This window comes from Canis aureus, chromosome 27 (assembly GCF_053574225.1).
Source record: "Canis aureus isolate CA01 chromosome 27, VMU_Caureus_v.1.0, whole genome shotgun sequence".
NCBI lineage: Eukaryota > Metazoa > Chordata > Mammalia > Carnivora > Canidae > Canis > Canis aureus.
In genome coordinates this window covers 27,054,704-27,079,095 of record NC_135637.1, presented here as the reverse complement: position 1 = coordinate 27,079,095, position 24,392 = coordinate 27,054,704, and the positions used below count along the sequence as shown (strand labels likewise).

Here is a 24,392-nt window from a genome sequence, read left to right as displayed (position 1 = left end):
CCTCCAAGGGCCTGGGTGTGCCACACCCCTACTAAAGGCTGGGTATACATCTATGAACAAGAAGTACCCACAGTCCCCTCCCTCAGCAAACCACTGAACAGGCTATTGACGACTGAGAGTCATGGCTACAGTGTGACAGGAAGTGCTGGATCATACTGAGCTACCATCTCCTTCCTGGACCATTGCAATCACTTCTGACAGGGCCACAGGTCTGCCCCCTCTAAATGACGCGCTTCAACCTTAGAGATCTGGGCCAAACTTGATCTGACCATGTCACACTGGCCAACACCCCTCAGAGCTCCCTTAGGAGAAAGGCCACCTCTGGCTGCAGTCTCCCCCCAGCCTTTTCTAGTCCCCATACCACCATCCTACACTCTGCATTCCAACTCCTGTCAGCTCCAAGGAGCGGCTCAGGGGCAGGCACTCATTTCTGAACCTGGGCCCATCTGTCCACTCTGTATGAATCATGCTTTCCTCATCCGATTCCCATCAGCCGCCTAATTCCTCTCATCCTTCAGGCTTTCTGGAAATCACTTTCTCCAGGAAGCCTTCCCTGAGCACCCTCCAGGCTGGGTCAGATAATCTCTCTAGGCTTCCCCCATCTGGACCCTGATCCCTCTCTGCTGGAATGGCCTTCACACTCTAGGCCAGGCCCCAGTCTACCTTAGCCACTGGAATCCCCCATATGGCCAGCCTAAGGCCTGGCCCATTGTAGAGGCTCACTGGCAAGTGAATGACTGAGTAACTGAATAGAGAAATGAAAAGAATCCACAAAGAAAAATATGTTGATTTGGGGGAAAAATAAGTTCTAAGGTGTAAGAGAGGAAAATCTAAATATTTTTATCCATACCCAACCTGATCATTCTGGTGACAGGGGGCCCATCATATGTGAATACAGAATCCCAGTCCTGCCCTTTCCTGGCTGTATGGCCTCAGGCAAGTAAGTCACTGTACCCCTATGAGCCCTAGCTATCTCAGCTGTAACGTGGGCACACCATCCCCAGCCAGGCCGGGTGGTTGTGAGGCCATTAAAGGTATCCATGAATAAACTGTTTGATCTAGGGCAAGACACCAGTAAAAGTATTCAAGCAATCGTAACCATTAGTCTTGTGATTACTATTATTAGCAGCAACAACAGCAAAGAGCATCTTTGTCTGGAGCCATTGCCTGCCTTCTGTATGTTCCCCTTTCCCCCTGCAGCCCACACATAATGCTTCTCATCCACCTCTAGAGTCTGCGGATATCTGAAGCCAGTGATTTGGATGAATGGTCCCTGGTCCTTGACTCAGAAGGTGGAGAAGCATGACATTATCTTGGGCTCTCCAGTGGCTCATCACATGACTTGCCAGTTTCACCCTCTTCTCTCTGTTCAGGGCTGGGAAGCCCTGGTCTCTCTCCACCCTGTGGCAGGGTCCCTTGTCCTTTGTGGGTTTCTCAGCAGCAGAAAGCACTTCTACTCCTCCTCCCTGCACTGCAGGGGCTGCGTGGGCAGTATTTAGGCCATGGCTGGTCTCTCTGATCCCCAACAAGTCCAGGAATCTCTCTTACTCCAACCCACTTCCAGCCCAACCTCACTCATCTCAGAAAATGGCACCCCTGCTATGTGCAGCGGGGTACTTCCTTTACCCCCTATCCAAGCACTCAGGGCTGCCAATCCCGTGTCCAGACCACACTGAGAACCCACCACTGTGTTTGTTGGTGCTGTTCCACGCTCCATCTTCTCTCCAGACCACTGCTACAGCCTCCTTGAGGGGTCACCCTCATCCTACCCAGCACCACCTAGTCTGTTCTGTATATGGCCAGAGTGATCATTTAAAAGGCAACTCACCTCTGCACAGGTGCCTGCCTATGAAGCTGATGTCTGACTGTCAGGCTAGCTTGTAGGCTCTGGGGTTCAGGTCAGAGGCTCATCCAGGTGCCTGGCTTCCAGTCTCTAGTGCAGAGCTGGCACTAAGTAGCTCTTCAACCTGAGAATAGATGAAGGCAAGAATGAGTGAATGGGCACTCAGGACGGCTTCCTGGCAGGAAGGAGGGCAGGGAGGAGGCTGTCCCAGAAGGGGAGGGTGTCCTGGGCTAGAGGAATGCTTATGTGGGGTCATCTGTCTTGAGCTTGAGCACAGAGGTTGTGCTTTAACAGTGCTAGGCCCTGACCACAGGACCTACTGTGTGCTACCTCCTGAATCTGCCTCTTTTATACAGATGAGGATGGGATGCCTGGGTGGCTCAGTGGTTGAGCATCTGCCTTTGGCTCAGGTTGTGATCCTGGAGTCCTGGGATCGAGTTCTGCATCGGGCTCCCAGCAGGGAGCCTGCTTCTCCCCCTGGCTATGGCCTCTCTCTCTCTGTGTCTCTCATGAATAAATAAAAAATACATACATATTCAGACAAGGAACCTGAGGTTCTGGAAACTAAGGGATTAACCCAAGGTCACTCAGGGAGCTAGGATTCTTGAATCCAACATCTCTGCTCTGTCTTCAGGCCACGGTGCTTGTAGGGCAGCACTTAAAAGAAATATAATGCTACCCACATATGGGATTTTAAATTTTCTACTAGCCACAAAACAAGTAAAAAGAAACAAATAAATTAATTTCAATTAAATACTTTATTTAACCTAATAAACCCCAAATACTATCGCTTCAACATGAAATCAATGTAACAGCATTAAGGAGATTATTTTGCAGTCTTTTCTACATTCAGTCTCAAAATCCAGTATCTATTTGACACTTACAGCACACCTCAGTTTGGACCAGCTACCATTTTCAAATGCACCACCACACGGATTAGTGGCTACCCTACTGGACAGTGCAGGTATAGAGGGTCAGACACTGTGTGTTCATTAAGTAAATGGTGACTGTGTACCTTTGACATTTTGGGCACTGTGTCAAGAATAGGGACAGAGAAGGACACACAGAGCCCTGTCCCTAAGAGCCACCGCCTACCTCTGAGGATCTGTACAGGGTGGCAAGTTTTGGTGTGTCAGCTCTGTCAGTTCCATCCACAGGGCAATGAGTATCCACCCTACAACACTCACAAAGACACACAGGCCCACATGCCCGCACATATATGTTGCCACAGCGACTGACTCTCATGAGATATGGCCACCACCTGTGAGATTTTATATCTCCAAGGAATGAAGCAGAAACAAACAGACTGAAAGATTCTGGGTTTCCTTCCTGGAATGGGAGGGAGGAAAGCAAGCAAGCAAGCAAGCAAGCAAGCAAGCGATCCTGCCCTGGGAGGAGGCATATTCAGGAGGCAAAGCACCTAAAACTCAGGAACTTGTCTGTGAAGACATCAAGAAACACTGACTTGCTCACCCTCAAATAAGCTGGATGTCTGGCTGTCAGGCTAGCTTGTAGGCTCTGGGGTTCAGGGTCAGAGTCAGGTCAAATAACTATAGCTGCTATCTGGGGCCATCTGAGACACCAACTCCTGTTAGATTCTGGTTCTGATAAGCAGCCACAAATGCCAAAGCATCAATAATATGTAAGAGGAAAACAACATTGAAAAGTAGCCAGTTATCTTATGTCATTTCTTCTGAATATTGGGGATTTCTAAGTTAGAAACATGGTTTGAGAATCACTTAGGTGTGTGACAAGTGAAGGAGCATTTGACATGCGTTTTCTCTGTAATTCTTGGGTCTTGAGTGGAACCCCTCAGCTTGAAGCTGCCAGCCCCGCATTGACTATTCCGCATTGACTATTTCTGAGATCATACAGGTGATGGCACTAACTGGGTGGACTTCGCCCTCTCCTCAGTTACCTCATGCTCATGGTAGACTTTTGACTTGAAGAGAAGGGAAGGAGCCTTTTCTCTACTCCCATTCAACATGCAAGCCCCTTCGTTCATTGAGTCATAGGACTCAATGGACCAGTCATAGGACCCCGCTGGTAAAGATTATGCCTACCTCCTGGTCAATGCCCCTCCTGAGATTCAAGGTCACAACCATGAAAACATTTTGAAAACTCTGAAATTATCTATATATCCCAGTTGTCAGCCTCTGACTCAGGACTGCTAATTGCCTGGATCCCTAGGGACAATGAAGGGACTTGGTGAAGACAAAGGAATAAGCCGCGGCACTGAGAGAGGAGTAAGAATGGCCTGGGTTTGGATTCCCACGCCACTAACTCTGAACTTCACTCTCCTCATCTGTAAATAAACTGCTGTAAGAAATTAGTGATGTACTGCGTGTAGTGTTTGGTGCAATAGCTGTCCATGATAAACTTACGTTCAATAAAACCTAGTTATAAATAAAATCTTAAAAGAAAAAAAAAGGATCCCTGTGTGGTTCAGCGGTTTAGCGCCTGCCTTTGGCCCAGGGCTTGATCCTGGAGTCCTGGGATCCATTCCCACATCAGGCTCCCTGCATGGAGCCTGCTTCTCCCTCTGCCTGTGTCCCTGCCTCTCTCTCTCTCTCTCTCTCTGTGTGTCTCTCATGAATAAAGAAATAAAATATTTAAACAAACAAAAAACCCCACAATAAGTCCTAGCTATCATTATCATTCTACATTAATAATAACAACGACAAGGCAGCCGGGGTGGCACAGCGGTTTAGCGCCGCCTTCAGCCCAGGGTGTGATCCTGGAGACCAGGGATCGAGTCCCACATAGGGCTCCCTGCATGGAGCCTGCTTCTCCCTCTGCCTGTGTCTCTGCCTCTCTTTCTCTCTGTGTCTCTCATGAATAAATAAAATAAAATAAAATCTTTAAAAAAAAATAACGACATAAACCAGCTACGGAGTGTGTGCTTGTGAGAAAGAGAGATGGGGTAAGACATTTGGTAGGGCATCTTTTCCTATCCCGTTTCCATTTCGCAAGTAAAGAAATTGTTAAACTATCCAAGCAAAGGCTAAAAGTCGACCCGCGGTCCGGAGCTGGGATGGAGAGGAGAGGGGACGAGGTGGACCGGATCTCAGGAAAGGAAATGGAAAGAGCGGGATTCGAGGTGAGCTCGGTAAAACTAAGGAAGTGGTCAGGAGGAACGCACCTTTGGGAGTGAGGGACGGAGCTTAAAGAAGTCTTGATTCGAGACGGTCCACGGGGCTTGAGGGCGGGACCATGGAAGGCAGAGGGTGGAACCTTGAAAGGCAGTCCCACGGGAAGAGAAACCAGTGGGAATTTGATTTCGGGACTTGGGAAGGGAGTCTGAAGGAAGAAGGCATGAAGCGAAACCGGCTGAGGAAGGAGGCGGGGCCTTGAGGAGGCAGGTTGGAGGGGAAGGGGTTCTCCAAAATGACAAGCCAATGGGAGGGAGCGGAAGGCCCTTGAAGGCGGGGTCGGAGGGAGAGAGGAACCCACCTTTAAAGTAAAGGAGAGGGGGGCCAGGGCCGTGGGGTGCGTGCGGAGAGCGTCCGGTGGGTGATGTAGAACGTCTCCCCAGGATCCTGCGTCGCAGCCTCAGCCCCTGTGGTCTGGTCGGCTCATGGAACTGCCCCCCGACGCGCCTAGGGCTCCGGGGAACCCCCACAAATCCTAGCTGGGTGCCTCGATCGCTGCCATGGCAACGGCGTCTCGCGCTGATCACTCCAGGGCGGGAGCAGGAAGTTGCATCATGAATAAGGGGCGGTCCCGGAAGTGCGTCAGCTCCTCCTCCTTGGCGTCGAGTCTCTCGGACGCCGCCATCTTGCGAGCTTGTTGTATCGTCCGTGCGGGGAGCTGCTTTGACGCAGCACCGCTCACCTTCAGCGAGGCGGACTGGCAGCCCTGAGCGTCGCAGTCATGCCGGCCGGACCCGTGCAGGCGGTGCCCCCGCCGCCGCCCGCGGCCACCGAGCCCAAACAGGTACCGCGACCCCCACACCTCGACCGGCAGCCCTATCCTCGGCTTGGGCCCTCCCCTCCGGCGCGGGCACTCCTCACTAAGGCAGAGGAAGAAGCGGCCGCTTACGAGGGCTTGGAGGACTACAAGTCCCAGGAGGCCGCGCGCTTCCCGCTCTGCGCGGCCTTCGGTAACGAAAGCGCCCTTGGAACAGTCGTTCTTAAAGTGTGGTCCGCGGACCAACAGCATCAACATTGCCCGGGAGTTCATTAGAAATGCTAGACCTAAATATTAATACATTTTTAATAAGATCTCAAGGTGATTGATTAAAGTTTGAGAAACACTGATTATGCCCATTCGCAGGTTTTCTGTGGTTATTGGGCCCACCTTTGGCCCTCCTCACCCTCGCCTTTCCCGCCGGCTTTTGCCCAGCAGTCAATTTCGCATCCTGTACGGTACAGTTTAGACAGTTCACAGCATCTGCTTGGTGCTTACTCTAAGCCAAACACCGTACCATGCTCCGGCTTACCCAGAATGAATGAAGCACAACTAGTGTAGGCAGCTCATGGTTCTAGTGGGGAGGCAGATATAAGATGAATATTCTACAAATGTTTATTTTTTCGATCACCGTAAATGATACAGTCAGCACTTATTAGCTGAGAGGGAAAAGGGTGTGTAAATAATTGCAGTACTGTGTGATAGGCACTTTTAGTATCAGGTACAAAAGAAACAAAGCAACATTTCTTTGATGGAGTGTAGGGGAAATTAAAGTAGGTGAAGCCTACATGAGTGACAGGTAAATGGCTTTTAGAAGGATGAATTAGTAGTTTGCCAGACAGGTGATTGGAAAAGGTTAATGGCATCCTTTATTCATTAAGCAAACATTTATTGAATACATGCTATATGGTGACCACTGCTTTGGGTTCAGAATACAGCAGAGTACATGATAGAAGAGGTCTATACCCTTACCACAAGTATTTTAAATATATCTGTATTCCTGGCATTTCCCAAGTCACTTGGGGAAAAGTAAACAAAGTAATATCAGATAATTGCAAAGACATCAGGGTAGGAATCGGATGATGTCTCTGGTAAAGAGTAAATTAAAAAGTGTGATTGAAACATAGGATTGGGAGAGTGGTGGCAAAAGATGCATTTGGGGGCATTTGAACTTTCCTAGTAGATAGTGGGGAGAAAGGGAAGAGTTTGGAGCTGGTTAATGACATGTTTGTGTTTCAGAAATTCAGGTAGGCAGGTAATGATGAGAATTGCTAGGAGCACAGTTTACTCAAAAGATGCTGAGAGGTGGTTTGGGGGGGCAGACTGGATGGGCAAGCTCAAGTCACAATATGGCTGGTGGTACAGACTCTGCAACTAAAGTGATGGAATCCAACTAAAGTTTTGGAATCCTGGTCTTCCATTTGGGCCAGTTAAGCTTTATGTTCCTCAGTTCTTTCATCTGTAAAATGGGGGGGAATAAGAGTATTCACATGAAAGGGCTCTCATAAAGGCTATAGCGTTAATTTATTTAAAGTTCTTAGAAAAGTATATGGAACCTACTGCGTGCTTGATAAATGTTATCGTTGAATGTGGAGGCTGAGGAAGGGAAAGGAGGCCCATGTTTCTGCCCTGGATGACAGTATATTGTTGGCCAGTTATGAGAAAAGTGGTTAGAGAGGAAAGTGCCTGGGAGTCAGCTGGATCTGGAGTTCTGTGGCACACAACAAGAGTGATCGGGGACATCAATTTGTGTGTGATTGTTCAGCCTAGAAGTGGTAGGGGAAGTGAAGGACCCATGGTTGGAGTGCCTGAGGACAGTGTGAATACTGTGGAGAATAGAATTTTGGGGAACTCTAATATAGGGCAGGAGGTGAAACAGGAGCCAGGAAGGAAACTCGGATGGAATGGTGAGCAAGAAGGCAAAACACATGAGAATGGGGCCTGGGATTTGAGTGGAGAGGTTTGTGAGGGAATGGTCATGGTCACATGACCAGATAGATGACTGCTGTAGTTGGCTGTAGGCAGTCATATTTGACCAAATTTGGCAAGAGCACTTGAAATGGATGGGAACCAAACAGGAGCTGAGGAAATAGGTAGGAATGGCAAGACAGAGAACTCAGGAAATTTAGCTATCAGAGGAAGAGGAGGAGAGGACAGCCACAGAAAAGAATATGAGGGCAGGGAACTGCTATTTTTTAAGATGAGAGACTGACCCTTTGTTTACTAAGGGAAAGAAACTGGTGAAGAAAGAATATTGGAATTTACAGGATAGTTGATGTATATTCCAGTAGGGTTTCACAAAACATTTGAGCATTGAGTGGTAAAGACTGGAATAGATGCAGAGGAAAACGACATAAGGAGCTGCCAGCAAAGAATCGCCTATCTTTATTCAGCAGTCATTATCTGGACTCTTGGTACAAATGCAGATTCTCAGTGTCACTGAGACCAGCTAGCAGCAGGAAGCCAAGGAGGCTGCTCTCTTCACTGGTTCCCTGCGAGAGTTCCATGCAAGTGCTGTACAATTAAGAGAACTGCTTTTCTGGAGCAATGGGTCCTAACTCAAGAAAAGTTCGTAAGAGAGAGTCTATACTGGCAATAAATTTTAGAGGAGGTTGACAGTAGGGATCCAGTCCCCCAGATCAGGAGTGTCGAGACATCATTTTCCTTTCCTTTTGTTTTTCACAGCCCACAGAAGAAGAAGCTTCTTCAAAGGAGGATTCTACCCCCTCCAAGCCAGTGGTGGGAATTATTTATCCTCCTCCGGAGGTCAGGAATATCGTTGACAAGACTGCCAGCTTTGTGGCCAGGTAACATAGCTGCTTCTGCATTGTCCCCTGGGTCCGGTAGCTTATCTAACCCCACAGCGGTCATGAGGTAGGCAGTGGGCAAGATTGGCGTCTCCAGGACAACATGGCCATGGCAGAATGTGAGTCACGCCATCCCCAGGTCGCCAGGAGCCAATGCTTCCAAAGTAGGCCTGAGGAAGTGCCTGGAAAGCTGTCATGGATAATGTGTGTGTGTGTCTGAGCTGCTGACTGGAGGAAGACATGAAAAGGTGTTGATCATTCTTAACCATGCAAGAGCTGCACTCCTTAGACCTTCAACTGACCCATCTGCAAAATGGAATAAAATAATGCTTCAGAGTTGTTGTGAGGCAGGAGAGAAGGAATGAGGCCGAGTGCAGTTCAGGTACATCATGCAGGTGTCAGCTGTCTTCGTGGATGACATGGAAATCAGTGCAGAGTTCCTCTCATCCTTCCCCATCATATTTTACATGCTCCCACTTCCTCAGGTGAAATTCTCTTGATGGCCACTTGACTCCAAAGGTCAGCATATCCCCTGGTTTAAAGTATTGAAAGTATTCTTTTGACAGCTAGCAGGCCACATGCAGCCTATTGAGCTTTTGTTTGTCCTCACAATGTATACATTTTTTAAAGATTTATTTCCAGCTGGGAGAGGAGGTAGGGAGAAGGGAGGGTCAGAGGGATAGAATCTCAAGCAGACTCCCCGCTGAGTGGGGAACCTGACACAGGGCTCCATCCCACAACCCATGAGATGATGACGTGGGCCAAAACCAAAAATCTTGACACTCAACCAACTGAGCCAGCCAGGCACCCCATCACAGTATTTTTTTTTTTAACTTGAATAAGTTACCACCATTTAAAAATGAGATTGTGCAATAAATCTAGATTTCAGGCTTCTGTCAATGAACTGGACAGCTCATTGCATGTAAGCAATAGCTGGTCTAGAACAGACTACTGCCCTCAGGGCAAATGCTCTCCAGAGGGCCATGCCTTGACCCTGAGGCAGCATCCCCATCATAGTACATTGTTTAATAGAGGGCTCCTTCCTTTTTTTTTTTTTTTTTTTTTAAGATTTTATTTATTTATTCATGAGAGACACACATGCAGAGACACGGGCAGAGGGAGAAGCAGGGTCCATGCGGGAAGCCCGATGTGGGACTTGATCCCGGGACCCCAGGATCAAGTCCTGGGCTGAAGGCGGCGCTAAATCGCTGAGCTACCCGGGCTGCCCCCCCGCCCCTTTTTTTTTTTTTAAGATTTAGAGGGCTCCTTCTTTTCCAACCTCCTAATAAAGTAAAACCTAGAGGTTACTCTGCTTGAGGCCATTTGCTTGTTGGGGTCCATGCAGATTTATATCCTTACATTTCAAAGGCTTTGATTAACCTGAGTATTGCATTAAGTCTGCTCTGTGCTTGGTTGAACAGTGTCAGATTTAGGGCTGTGAGTGTTGTGTTTATGATAAATGTTTAATGTCTCATAGCAACGCTCATGCTTCTCTTTTCGCCTTGATAATTTAAAAACAGAATAATAGGAAAAGGGTGTTAGAGGAAGAATCATCACAATCTACCAGAGTAGTTTCTACCAGCTGTTTTCATTTTCCTGTTTCCTTCTGGTCCTTGACATCCTTTTTTAGATCCTTGTAATACTAGTAGATACTTTCACATCTTGTTTTTCCATTTTGTGCTGTGTTATGAGCATTTTCCCATGTTGCTCCATGGTTCTGTGATGCTGTGCCGTCCTTGATGCACCATGTGGAGGTGATTGGCCTTTCTTGACTTGGCTGTCTCCTATTTTCCTTCATGGTTGTTTCCAACTTTTCAATTTGGCAAACAAAGCTGTGGGGAAATCTGAGCATTTTCTTTTCTTTCTAGATTGTTTTCTTAGAAGAAAATTCTGTGTGGCACATTACTGGCTGAAAGAGTGTTTTTAAAGATTTTCTTAAGCATTTTGCCAAGTAGCTTTCCAATAATTTTGTGCCAATCTCTGCTGCCACAGAAATGAGTATCCAAGTTTTCTTTAAAATAAAAATGTATGCATCCATATTTCTAGATTTATTTTTGGCTAAGGTGATTGCCTTGTAGGCATTTCTAAAAACTGTGGACTTGCTTTCATTTACATTGCAATCAAGGAACAGACCAGCATCATCTCGCTCTGTGATAAAGGAAGCATACAAGACCATCTTTTCACTTCTGTTGGGTCTTACATATCAATTGATGGAGCATACAGTTAAAATCACTGAGTATGTTTTTCCGAAAGAAGTTTTTTTCTCTCTAGACTTGGTCTTCCTTTCCCTGCATTTTCCTGTCAAGAAACTGAAGTGGAAATTACCCTTAAAAAGTCCCACCAGCTGGGTTGACTCAGAATCATGTCTTTTTCTGCTGAAATCTGTTCCTTGTGTTAGAGAACATAATTCTAAAATTAACATTAAGTTAATTTAAAGGAACAGAATAGGTTGGAATGAGCATTCCTGCCTTGTTTTCTTTCAGATTATTCCCAGATGTGGTGAGGTTATGACTTAGGAGGCAGTGATAGAGGAGACAAGCAGAGCCCCCTCCTTTTCTAGCAGCCCTTTGTCTGCCCGGATGTTTGCTGGGTATGACGGCCTACTTTAGCAGTATCTAAGTGTGTACTCATCTTTTTCCTTGTAATTGGTTTGTATTAGTTGAGAAGGTGGAAGATGCTTCTTCCCCAGCATTAGGTTCCAGTTGGACTCATGCACTGCCTAATTGAGACTTCGTGGTGTTATTCATGCTACAGTGTGTGACCAGAACTTGCAAAGGAGCTAGCCTGGGTATTGATGACCACTGCCATGACATAGTTTGTTATGGTGGCTAATCTGGGGCACAGCATTGCCTGTACCCTATCTCTCACTTTCTCCAACTAGCAAGGCCAAGATTCCCTAAAATCATGGGAGGCACCTTTTATTTTTTTAAAAAAATTGTTACCCTGAGATTTTTTTAAGGCATGCAAACTGGGGACCTGGGGTGTATGTGGGAAACGGTCTTGGTATGGGGAGAGATGAGAGGCCTCCCTTCTGTTCTTACCACTCCCCTTGTCATCTGGATGTGCCTTATACAGCAGCACAGATCCAGGTCCTTGGAGAGCAGTGTTTCCTGCGGGAGCCCCACCTGGTACTAAATTAGGTGATTTTAGGTAGTACTTGGAAAAACATTACACCAAATTGTTTACATTTTGATGTTTTTTTCAGTCCTTGTGGTTACCCAAAGGACAAAGTGTCAGTTTGGTGTTAGTATGTCTTTAACACCACTCCAGCACTCCATCATCTCTCTTTTTATTTTTTTTAAAGATTTTATTTATTTATTCATGAGAGACAGAGAAAGAGGCAGAGACGCAGAGGGAGAAGCAGGCTCCATGCAGGGAGCCTGACATGGGACTTGATCCAGGATCTCCAGGATCACGCCCTGGGCTGAAGGTGGTGCTAAACCGCTGAGCCATCCAGGCTGCCCCTCATCTCTCTTTTTAACTAAAAGAACCTGCCTCAGTCTCAGCAAATTTGGAACTAGACTTTAATTATATTAGTTTGTTTTCATTGTGTTTAATTTTACGCTTTTGTTAGTAAAGTCACACTGATTTTTATTTGCAGTAGTAATAAATGTTTTTCTTTCAAAGTACATTTTAAAATAAGTTTACTAAAAGAAAACAGTAAGTTTAAATAGTTTTGGATGGCAAGACTAGCAGAAGAACTATAGGAGCGACAAGTCTGAGAGACCTTATGGTAAAGGAGGCCTGGCTCGGGCTTGGAGGAGGCAGATGACTTTGACCACTGATGCCAGGAGCTTTATGGAGGACCTCTGCTTCATTCAGGGATGGGCTAGTTTGAGTGATGAGTAGTGGCATGGAGGGGGCTTGAATGGGCAGTGTTCTGGGTAGTTGCAAGGATTGTAGTGTTAATTTTTCTCTTTTCCTCCTTGTAGAAACGGACCTGAATTTGAAGCTAGGATACGACAGAATGAGATCAACAACCCCAAGTTTAACTTCTTGAACCCCAACGACCCTTACCATGCCTACTACCGCCACAAGGTCAGCGAGTTCAAGGAGGGGAAGGCTCAGGAGCCCTCAGCCGCCATCCCCAAGGTCATGCAGCAGCAACAGCAGGCCACCCAGCAGCAGCTGCCCCAGAAGGTTAGAGCCATCCCCTTCCTTCATATCCCCGGGGCTGAAAGGGAAGCCAGGCCAGGGAGGGAAGGATAATGAACTCTGTTATCCAAACCTCACTGCTAGCCAGGAGAAACATGAGGTTTTTATCCACAGAGGCAGACACTGAGGCTCAGGCAGCATAGTATTGCCGCCTTTGACGTTTCCTGAGCATTGCTTATCTGGCTCTATGCTCAGTACTTTAGGAGTCTTGTTGGCACCGCACAGCAGCTGCTTGAGGAGAACAGCAAAGTGACCATTTTACAGATGAGGAACCTGACACTTGGGGAAGTAGGATTTACCTGGGCCATAGAGTCAATAGTCCACAGAGTTCAAGTTCTTAGCCTGTACTTTTTGCCTTGACCATGGAGTGAGGACAGTGCTGTGATGTGGCTTGTGGGCCCCTCCTTGAGCCATCCCTCTCATCCATCCTATCTTCCCAGGGCCCTTCCTTGTGGCCTGCTGTAATACCCTAATCCTCTTTAGGTCCATCACTTAGGACAGTTAGGGTTGTCAATGAGAACAAGAAGAGCTGGCACATTTTGCCTCCTTTATAGACCTAGTCTGGTCCCTTCTCTTTGCTCTATTCCTGGACCATGGTGGAAAAAGCTACCTCCTGTTTTACAGTGGGAAATAAAGGTTGGAATAGATTCTATGACCATGCATTACCATTTACTACTGCTAAGGCCTCAGACTACCTCAGTTTCCTCATCTATAAAAGGGATTCATAGTACCTGTTCTATCCACCACATGGTTCATGTGGAGGCCAGATGAGGTAACAAACATGGAAGTTCTCTGTCCAGGGGGTCCTCCGCACACATGTAGGGCTTACTGTGTCCTCCGTCCTCCTCTGGTGGGGTTTAATAAGGCATTTTCCCGTCAGATCTTCTGCCCCTCAGTTTTGGCCCTTGATTTCAGGGCAACAGCAAAAATACAGAAGGGCAGGTTCTTGTTCGAAGCCATTTGGGAATTTGAGTCCACAGTTTGCCAAGAAACTGGCACTCTTATGAGTTAGGATTCTCACACCATGGGCCAGAGGTGTTTACATGATTAACAGGAGTGTAGAGGTCTCTGCCATCCTGTCTGGGGTGTCTTCCCATCACCTCTCAAGCCTCACATTCTCTCTGCATCTTAGGTCCAAGCCCAGGTGATCCAAGAGACCATCGTGCCCAAAGAGCCCCCTCCTGAGTTTGAGTTCATCGCAGACCCCCCGTCCATCTCAGCCTTCGACCTGGATGTGGTAAAGCTGACAGCTCAGTTTGTGGCCAGGAATGGCCGCCAGTTTCTGACCCAACTGATGCAGAAAGAGCAACGCAACTACCAGTTTGACTTCCTCCGCCCGCAGCACAGCCTCTTCAACTACTTCACAAAGCTGGTGGAGCAGTACACCAAGGTGCCTCGCCAGGGCAGGGGTGGGGGTGCTGGGCCTAGGGAAGGAAGGCACCATGAATAAGCACTGGATCTACTCATGTCTATAAGGACATGACTCCTCTGTGGACCCTCAGGCAGGTGTTAAAAATTATACTTCGGTGTAAGATCTTGATTTCTAATTCAGTTCTGCCTCTTAAATGTAACATAGACTGCTGGTTTTAAATAGAAGTAAAATGTGTGATTGATAACTGCCATTAGGCTGGTGCCTGCTGTGTGACAAGGCCAAGTGATGCTAGCTGCTTTTAAAGTATATTGAAATATTCAGTTGCCTAGCACAGATGTGAGAAGAAGCAAGCCCTTAATAATTACCTCCTTTTGCCCAGTTTGCTCTTCATAAGAACCTAGGAGATATTCCCTCCTTCCCCTTTTTTTCTTTATAAGGCAATTTTTTTTTTAAGATTTTATGTATTAGGGAGAGAGAGAGAGAGGCAGAGAGACATAGGCAGAGGGAAAAGCAGGCTCCCTGCAGGGATCCTGATGTGGGACTCAATCCTGGGACTCCAGGATCACGCCCTGAGCTGAAGGCAGATGCTCAACCACTGAGCCACACAGGCATCCTCCTCTACCCTTTTTTAAAAGCAGAAATAGGCTCAGAGAGTTGAAGTCATTTACTCATGGTCGTCAGCTAGTAAGTAGCTGCACTCAAATATTTATATTGTTTTTCACCCCGAGGGGTACCTTACATTAGAACTATAATGTAAATAAGCACTGGGGTTAGGAGTTGGGGTAACTAGGTGATGGGGATTAAGGAGAGCATATGATGTGTTGAGCATTGGGTGTTCTATATGTTGGCAAACTGAATTAAAAAAAAAAAGCACTGGAAAACATTTAACATAAGTAAGGATAAGCTAGTATTGTTGGGATACTTGTATATGTAGCATTCTGTCACTTAATCTCTAGTAATTTACAAGGTAGCCACTCATACTTATTTTACACAGGAAGTAGGCACACAGTTAACTTGGACAGGATCACACATCTAGGGCTTGCTAAACTGGGACTTGAACTCTGGCATTTTTACTCCAGAACCTGAGATCTGGGTGTTAGGGTCTGGATTAAGAAGATCTTAATTATCATGCTACATTGTTAGAATCAAGATTGGGACAAGTCAATATTAATATTTAAAAACAATCAAATTAACTTCTTGCAAAGTACACTGATACAGACTTGCCAGTGGCTTGTTTTTCTTGCTCCACATGTAGCTGAGGTTGTCTTCCCTCTTTACTGGTGTGGTTTATATATCTGTTTTTGTTTTTTAGAGTAGCACGTTAAAGATCTGACTTGAAAAGATTTGTAATGGTTTACTCTTAGTTCACTTTAAGTATGTAACTAGAAAGGATTATAAAGGTGCATGTGTTTGGAAAATGATCAAATCCAAAAATGGTGGTGGAATAGCTAAAACAACAATCATGAAAGCCAAAGGTTTTGTGTAATTAGTTATCCAGGAGCAATTTTAATTAAGCCCTGTGTTATTTTTCCTTTGTGTACTACTTCCAGGGTTGAAGGTCTCGAGATTCCTTTTTATTCTGTTATTTTCCTGTTCTTCTTTTTCAAGATTTGGGTATTGACATTAGCATTTTAACCTGAGGTCACTGGTGTCTGTCTCTGGTCATTGGAGACCATAGGAATAGATTTATTCATGAGGTAGAGGTATAGGGAGGATAGAGTGGGGCTGAACCCACTTTACTAGTGACAATAAATACTATTGGGAATTTATGCTGTTTTGAACAAAGCCATCATTCGTTGTCTCATCAAATATATGTTCGTTGTCAGACTTTATTTCAAATGCTAGACATAAAATAGTAAACTAAAGATAGAAATCTCTGTTTTTGTGTAGTTTCTGTTCCAGTGAGGGGGACAAGCAAGTGCAATGTCAGTGGATGTCCGATGGTAATAAATACTACAGAGAATAGAAAGCAGGGGACGGAATGTAGGAGATGAAGTCTGTAGGCGGCAGTCTGGAGTCCGGGTTGTCAGGGGAGCATGTGCAAAAGGGTAGGAACAGCCCTGTGCCCTGAGACCAGCCAGCACATGTACACTATATGCTGAGTGATGAGCAGTGCTTTTGCCTATTTTCCTGCCGATCCTTGCAACAGTTTTTTAAGTTGACTCTGCCAGCTTTAAGTGGTGGTGTCACTATTTATAGAAGGCAGCCAAGTTACAGAGGTTAAGTAACTTGTCCAAAGTCACACAGCAAAGTGGAGCTGGAATTGGGACCTGGAACCCCATCCTCTCACTTTTCCTGTGCCTTTCTACAGGTCCCGGAAGGCCACTTGTTTGTCCTGTATTGTGTGGCACTGACACCTGCTTTAACTCTTCATATTGCAGATCTTGATTCCCCCTAAAGGCTTATTTACAAAGCTCAAGAAAGAGGCGGAGAACCCCCGAGAAGTTTTGGACCAGGTAAACTGAATTATAACTAGTTAGTGGTGGTGTGGGTTGTTTCATACTTGGAATAAGGCTCTGAGGTGGGACCTTATTCAGTTCAGGCACAGGAGTGGTGGGAAGAAAGGCCTTATGGCCACAAAGGCTGAAGAACCCTGGACTCTGCTCTCTTTCTACTTTCTCTCAGCTTTACTGGATCTTCCTCTTTTCTGTCCTCACTAGAAGCCAACTGATTAGTAGATTAGATGATTAGAAGCCAACTCCTGAATAGGCTTGCTGGTGACAAATGCCTTTTGCTGCCCCAAGTTTTCAGAGTCAAGGAGAGAGAAGGCATATTGGTGCTGCCTGTTCTGGGTGGCTGCATGAAGCCTTTGTTTCTCAGGTTCTCAGATTGCTGCTTCTCTTGTGGGTATGTGTTGTCACATACACTTCCTGGGACAGAGTTTGCTGCTCTGTGAGCATAGACCTCCTTGCCAACTCAAGCAGAAAACTGAGGTTATAACAAATGGCTGCCCTTGGGGCCCAGACACAAGGTTTCTGTGACATTTAGAATTTTTATTCTTTCCAATCTATGGGTCTGACTGAAACCAAATGCAAATACCAGCGTTTACTCCGGAAGTTCTCCCTGTAGACAGAACAGCCTCCTGTTTCAAAGGAGATGCTGGATTTGGTGAAGGGCCTGGAGGTGACAGCCCCATCAGCAGCAGACCCTGATCAGCTTAGCATCATGCCATTTCTGTCTCTTCAGGTGTGTTACCGGGTGGAGTGGGCCAAGTTCCAGGAGCGAGAGAGGAAGAAGGAAGAGGAGGAAAAGGAGAAGGAACGGGTGGCTTATGCACAGATCGACTGGCATGATTTTGTGGTGGTGGAAACCGTGGACTTCCAACCCAATGAACAAGGTAGATCTGTGACTCCAGATGAGTAGCCAGGAGCCATCCTGGAACATCTCAGGTATACATCTTTTCCCAGGGAGCAGCACAGTCCCGCAGAGAGTTTTATCTGTCTGTTTCATCTCTGCTATCAGAATCCTTCAAATTTGCCACATTGCCCCCACTTAAATCCAATAGAGCAAACATCGTGCCAGATGTTGGGTGGACGTCTGGAGCTGGGAGAGAAATCGGGCCCTTGGAGAGCTTACAGTGTGGGGAGGGCAGACTGATGGGTCTTTGCTAAGGATTGTCTGTGGAGGTTGCCTTTGACTCTGAATCACCCTCTACCAGGGAATTTCCCTCCCCCCACCACCCCGGAGGAGCTGGGGGCCCGAATCCTCATTCAGGAGCGCTATGAGAAGTTTGGGGAAAGTGAAGAGGTTGAAATGGAGGTCGAGTCTGATGAAGAGGATGAGAAACAGGAGAAGGCAGAGGAGCCTCCTTCCCAGTTGGACCAGGATACTCAAGTGCAAGATATGGATGAGGTATATGCTCCTGGGAGGTCCTGCAAGCTGGCCTTTCCCTCTGGAGCTTAAGGAGATGGTGCTTTCCACAAGTCAGATCCAGCTCCCTTATGAACCTTGAAAGGAGGCATGGGTCCCGAAAAGGGATCCCAGCTGAGCAGCTGCCCAAACCCAGGCAGCATAGAGCCTCTTTCTAGCTCTGGCAACAAAGATTCATTCACAGGCAAGGATCTAAAAGCTGTGCTGGCTCTGTTCTGTGACCTTCCCCCCTTGGCCCAGAGGCCCTATTCTCCCCTGCCCCCATGCCAGCTCTCAGTAAGGGAACACTTTTTGCCACATGCTTTGATGCATTTGAGCCTAGGCCCAGATGATTAGTGGTTCCCAGAGCTTTTCTCAGTGTAGACTGTGCTTCTTTTCGGCCGCCTCTACCACCCCTACCCCCCCTCCCGCCCCAGGCAGGCATAGAGTCTCCGGAGCCAAGCTGCTCTCCTCCTCTTGGAAAGAAATTGTGTGTGAGAAGAAAGGCCCCTGTGTCTGTGGGAATTAACTTTTTCTCTCCCTCCCAGCATTGCTCCATGAGTAGCTACCATTGAGCACTGAGTTGCCCCCCGCACCCTCCCTCCCCAGCATGTTTAAGTGCCCTTGGTCTCCTGGGACTGCCTGGTGCCAGCTGCTGGAAATGCCTGGGCGGAGTGTTAGCACCACGGCCCCCAGCACTCCCATTCATGTTGTGAGGAAACAGCTTGGCCAGCTGCCGGCTGGCCTCGGCTGCCCCCAGAGGCTTAGCACATAGATGCTGGCTGGCAAAGACCTAAGTTCCTTGCCACCCTGAGAGCCATCAGGGCTTAGCTTCAGGGAGGTGGCCTGTCAGCCATTCTCTGAGTCCTACCATTGCTTTGCTTTTCAGGGTTCAGATGATGAAGAAGAAGGGCAGAAAGTGCCCCCACCCCCAGAGACACCGATGCCGCCTCCTCTGCCCCCAACTCCAGACCAGGTCATTGTTCGGAAGGACTATGACCCCAAAGGTAGGGCCTGCATTCCTGCCTTCAAACGTTCCCCAGAGCTATCTGTTTCTAGGAGAGAGTGAGGTGGCTTGTCTCGAAGGCATTGATAACCCATCCTTCGCAGGCCTAGCGGTGGGGAACAGAGCTGAGTCATCTCTGGTGCCCAGGTGCCTTGCACAGTACCAGGTATAGCATGGCACTAAATGGATGTGTCTCAGATGAGTGATGTGTAAATGAAACAACAGTCTTGATCCTGACTACTTTCCAGTGTTCTCATTCAGGCATCTCTGTTTCCTTTTAGCTTCCAAGCCCCTGCCTCCAGCTCCTGCTCCAGATGAATATCTTGTGTCTCCTATCACGGGGGAGAAGATCCCTGCCAGCAAAATGCAGGAACATATGCGCATCGGACTCCTTGATCCCCGCTGGCTAGAGCAGCGAGACCGCTCCATCCGTGAGAAGCAGAGTGATGATGAAGTTTATGCACCAGGTGAGGTGGCGGTTCTCCCACCCGGTCCATACTTCTCTGACTCAGTCCTGACTCAATTTGACCCATAGGAGTCTCTAGACCATGGTAAACTTGCTTTAAGTAAATGGCAACAACTAAGATCAACAAAACACTTTGAGGATAGTGGATCCTGTGATGCTACAAAAGAACTCCCCATTTTCTATAAAGACTCTTTATAAGACTCCTCTAAAGGCAGGCACCTGACATGGATGGCATCCCAGAGGTTTCAGAGCTAGGAAAGTTGACCTTTTTGGGGCTGTCTTAGAATGAGGGCTCGGGTGGCTGGAGCACCCTGAGTGCCTTTGAAATGAGACACAATAGGAAGAATACTTCTGTCCCAGAGGCAGGAGACTGAGCATTTAGTCCTGACTGCTACTTGCCATTTGTGTGACTTGGTCTCTCAGTTGCTTTTCGTAAGTCAAGTGGTTGGACAAGCTCTAGTGTACAGGCTTAGTGTTAACCAGGCAGCTTTCCCCAGGCTCAGAGGAGAGGCATGCCTTGTTGGGACCCAGACTCAGCCTGCCCCCATGGGGCTACCCTATACCCTGCACCAGGAGAGTTCTATTAGAAAGGCACCTGGTTTTAGTTTCCTTTTTGTCCCCTGCCTCTATTCTGTGACTGTATCTAGGTCTGGATATCGAGAGCAGCTTGAAACAGTTGGCTGAGCGGCGTACTGACATCTTTGGAGTAGAGGAAACAGCCATCGGTAAGAAGATCGGTGAGGAGGAGATCCAGAAGCCAGAGGAAAAGGTACAGTTCTGATGGATCCTAGTGCCTTCCCCACCCTCACACACCTAGACTTGGGCTGTATTCTAGGACCCTTGACAATCTGTGGCCTTGCTTTTCCTTGCAGGTGACCTGGGATGGCCACTCAGGCAGCATGGCCCGGACCCAGCAGGCTGCCCAGGCCAATATTACCCTCCAGGAGCAGATAGAAGCCATCCACAAGGCCAAGGGCCTAGTGCCAGAGGATGATACCAAAGAGAAGATTGGCCCCAGCAAACCCAATGAACTTCCCCAGCAGCCACCACCTCCATCTTCAGCCACCAACATTCCTAGCTCTGCCCCACCCATTACCTCTGTGCCTCGGCCACCTGCAGTAAGCCAATATCTATTTTGGGACTGATCTTGTAGAGTTTGGTTCTTGGGGCCAGACACTATTGGCTGTGAAGGACAACTTCTTTATGGTAGAGCCCAAGTACTGCTTGGGTCAAGTTGAGAGACAAAGGACTCTTTAATTTTCAGTGGGAACCTCTAGTCTGATCTTCCATCTTTGGGAGGATTGGAATAGGGAGGGAGGCAAGAGGCAAATTGTGAGAAGCAGGCTTGGGGCAGAGAAGGGCTACAGGGCTTAACAGATCTTCACGTACTGATGGCCTGACTCCAGAAAACTAAGTTGAGGTCAGCTTCTTCTTTTTTTTTTTTTTTTTTTAATTTTATTTATTTACTTATGAGAGACACAGAGAGAGGCAGAGACACAGGCAGAAGGAGAAGCAGGCTCCATACAGGGAGCCCAATGTGGGACTCGATCCCAGGACTCCGGGATCACGCCCTGTGCCAAAGGCAGGCACTAAACCACTGAGCCACCCAGGGATCCCCGGTCAGCCTCTTTAGTGGCTCTTTCAGTGTCTGCCACAAGCAGCTGGTTGACTCGCAAGTGGAAAGAGTGTTCTCCTCAGCCTCTCGGCATAGTTCCTGTCAGAGTCTGGTTGTGAGGCTGCAGTCTGTCAGCCCCAGGGGACTCTTTCAGAGCTGTCCAGCCCTCATCCTCAAAGGCTACAGGTGGCTAATCTTATATGGCCTTATATGGCCTTAAGGTCCCGTTTTGGCTTCCTGTGACCTAATGGATCCCTTCTCCCCCACAGATGCCGCCTCCTGTTCGTACCACAGTTGTGTCTGCAGTACCTGTCATGCCCCGACCCCCGATGGCATCAGTGGTCCGACTACCCCCAGGCTCAGTGATTGCACCCATGCCACCTATCATCCATGCACCCAGGATCAACGTGGTGCCCATGCCTCCCTCGGCCCCTCCTATCATGGCACCCCGCCCACCTCCCATGATTGTGCCAACAGGTCAGTGTTTCTTGTATCACTTGCCAGGCTATTGGGTCAGCACTATAGACCAAACTCTGTGAGCAGAGCAGTGGCTAATGGTAGTGGCCAGCTATTTTAGCTGGGGCCCAGCCCAGAGGAAAGCCATGACTTCCCCACATGAATGATCCCTGGGCTAGGAGCTGGGCAGCCACAGGTCCTGGGGGAGATAGTGGGGTTTGTGTACTGAATGGTCAGGCCCCAGACAGGTGCAGAGGTCTGGTCATGCTTGCTGTCCACTGGCCCCTGCTGGCAGGGAACTTGCTGTCCGTTATGGGCAGTCTCCGGGGCCTCCCTGCCAGGGAACCTGCTGGCTGCCAGACTTAACAAGTTGACCCTTCACACCTCTAACTGGGAAGAGCAGGAAACCTTTGCAATCTCCCCTCACTTCTCACTGGCCCTCAGTTCCAGGGCCTTCCTCCCACTCATGAGACTACTTATTCTTGTCCTTGCAGCGTTTGTGCCCGCTCCACCTGTGGCACCTGTCCCAGCTCCAGCCCCAATGCCCCCTGTCCACCCCCCGCCTCCCATGGAGGATGAACCAGCCTCCAAGAAACTGAAGACAGAGGACAGTCTCGTACCTGAGGAGGAGTTCCTGCGCAGAAACAAGGTATGTGATATCAGAGTGCCACCCGTGGCCGTGGTGTCTAGTTGGGGGATCCAATCCTGCTGCAGTTACACACTACCTGGCTAAGTATCTGCCTTCAGTTCGGGTTATGATCTCAGGGTCCTGGGATCAAGCTCCACGTCAGGTTCCTTGCTTAGCAGGGAGTCGGCTTCTCCTTCTCCCTCAGCCCCTCCTTTCCCCATAATCGCTTGCTCTCGCATGCTCTCTTTGTCTGAAATAAATAAAATGTCTTCGAAAAAATAAAGATTTTATATATTAGAGCATGCACAAGCCTGGGGGAGAGGGAGAAGCAGACTCCTGCTGAGCAAGGAGCCTGACCTGGGGTTTGATCCCAGTACCCTGGGATCGTGACCTGAGCCAAAGGCAGATGTTCAACCAACTAAGCCACCAGGCACCACTGCTGGGCATTTTCTTACCACTTTTTCAGTTCCAAACTTACCAGGAGTCAGGGTAGAAGTCATTTTAAAGAGAAACCAAATCTTGAAAATGGGGAGTCAGTTGTGCCATGTCACTAGTTACATTAGTAGTGAATTGGGCCAGAGTCCAAGAGCCCAGACGGACAGGTGACATTGTTTAGATTGGCCCAGGAATAGGAAAGCATAGTTCCTGGTGGGCTCAGGGTTCCCAGGGCATAAAGGCCATGTCCTGTTTTGTAGGGTCCAGTGTCTATCAAAGTTCAAGTGCCCAACATGCAGGATAAGACTGAATGGAAACTGAACGGACAAGTGCTGGTCTTCACGCTCCCACTCACAGACCAGGTATGAGTTCTGTGGCTAACTGGCATCAGGTGCAGGGGGTTCAAGGAGACGGGGCAGCTTTCTTCAGCTGACCTTAGCAAAGGGGTGAGCAATCTTTTGGTCCCACAGGTCTCTGTCATCAAGGTGAAGATTCATGAAGCCACGGGTATGCCTGCAGGGAAACAGAAGCTACAGTATGAGGTAAGTCAGATAAGTCGGTGGTCCTGCCCCTTGGGTCTCAACACCTCTGCCATCCCAGAAGCTAACTCCTCTGTGGAATAAAGGAATGGGGAGATGTTGGGGTGGCCACATGAGTCTGTCCTAGAAGTGATGTTGCCTGGGAGTGCCAGGGTAGGTTAGCCAGACAGGGCAAGGCTCTGATAGGGGGAGCCCTCGCAGTATAGTCTTGTGTGTGGCCCAAAATCTTTTGCCTCAATGGCTAGGGTGGACATCAGGAACTAGACTTGGGAATGCTATAGTGGGCTTCAGGCCCAGTGGTGGAGCCATCTCAGCCAGTGTGGTCTGGGGTAGTAGCCTGGCTTTGTGCAGGGACACAGAACTGATCATACAGCTCAACCTGGTACCCACCTGGCCACAATGGGGCTGCTTTATTCTCCCTCTTAGGACTTTGACAAATTCCTGAGCCTCAGTTTCCTGTTCTATAAAATGAGACTCTTGGATTGATCTCTAAAAGGTCTTATGATTTAAGAGTCAGAATTCCATGGGGTTGGTCTGGGTCAACATCTGGGGAGTTGACAAAGAGGAAAAGCATGGGTTAGTAGGAAGGAAGGAAAGCAGAGCATTCTAGGGGGAACCGGAGACCTTCAATGTCACCCTCTGCCACCCCCATCCCCACCCCCACCAGTGCCCCATCTTGTTGCAGGCTGCTGTATTCACTGAGCTCAGAGTGAATGGATGTTGGGAGTTATGAGACTGTACACTACTCAGGGCCAGGATGCCCTGTGCTAAAGCATACTATCTGTTTTCCAGGGTATTTTCATCAAGGATTCCAACTCACTGGCTTACTACAACATGGCCAATGGTGCCATTATCCACCTGGCCCTCAAGGAGAGAGGCGGGCGGAAGAAGTAGAGGAGAGAAACCTGCTGTTAGATCTCAGCCACTGCCGTTTTTGCCTCTCCTGTCTCCCACTGCCCTATTCTCTGCCCCAGCCCCAGGAGACCCTGCCTTGCACATTTGTTTCTCTCTCAACTAAATTTGGAAATTCAAATTGTCCTGACAAGTTTTTTTCTTCACATGGGTAAGGGAGAGCTTTCTAAGCCAGTCTTCTCCCCAGTGGTCTCTGGAATCCTTTTGTGTTTGAGTCTTGACTTGAGGGGATTCATTTCTTTGAGTAGCATGTTAGGAGATGTGAACTCAGAAATGTCCTGTGGGATAGTGTCATAGTACTAAGTGGCACGTGGCTGATAGAATATGGTTGTTCTCATTGTTAATCATTTTGTATCTTGCCATGGTTGTCTAATAAACCTCTTGTATCCTTCTTGTGAAA

At 48.0% G+C, this 24,392-nt stretch overlaps 2 protein-coding genes across 3 annotated transcripts in view; one reads left to right on the top strand and one right to left on the bottom strand.

The window, feature by feature from the left end:
- The window catches only part of CCDC157 (coiled-coil domain containing 157), a 14,779-nt gene extending 8,952 nt beyond the window's left edge, over positions 1 to 5,827 (bottom strand). The window contains exons 1-3 of one of the 2 annotated variants that reach the window (XM_077874308.1): positions 5,297 to 5,827; positions 4,986 to 5,077; positions 1,829 to 1,967 (exon numbers count right to left, since the gene is read on the bottom strand). The gene's annotated coding sequence lies outside the window, so the exon portion shown is untranslated. The remainder of the gene's footprint in view (positions 1 to 1,828; positions 1,968 to 4,985; positions 5,078 to 5,296) is intronic. The other variant, XM_077874307.1, reaches the window with a different exon arrangement.
- SF3A1 (splicing factor 3a subunit 1) lies at positions 5,581 to 24,392 on the top strand. The gene is made up of 16 exons (XM_077874306.1): positions 5,581 to 5,779; positions 8,438 to 8,559; positions 12,492 to 12,699; positions 13,847 to 14,104; positions 16,468 to 16,542; positions 17,273 to 17,423; positions 17,745 to 17,938; positions 18,825 to 18,942; positions 19,223 to 19,408; positions 20,055 to 20,176; positions 20,280 to 20,525; positions 21,292 to 21,499; positions 21,973 to 22,127; positions 22,802 to 22,903; positions 23,012 to 23,083; positions 23,873 to 24,392. The coding sequence occupies exons 1-16, from the start codon at positions 5,717 to 5,719 to the stop codon at positions 23,972 to 23,974; spliced, it is 2,382 nt and encodes a 793-aa protein (XP_077730432.1). The 5' UTR covers positions 5,581 to 5,716; the 3' UTR covers positions 23,975 to 24,392.

Bases quoted from the DNA above. Each gene is read 5' to 3' on its own strand.
- SF3A1 (XM_077874306.1), top strand. From the start codon at position 5,717: ATGCCGGCCGGACCCGTGCAGGCGGTGCCCCCGCCGCCGCCCGCGGCC. The intron at 8,560-12,491 runs GTAACATAGCTG...TCCTCCTTGTAG, and splicing joins ACTGCCAGCTTTGTGGCCAG to AAACGGACCTGAATTTGAAG. The intron at 17,424-17,744 runs GTAGATCTGTGA...ACCCTCTACCAG, and splicing joins CTTCCAACCCAATGAACAAG to GGAATTTCCCTCCCCCCACC.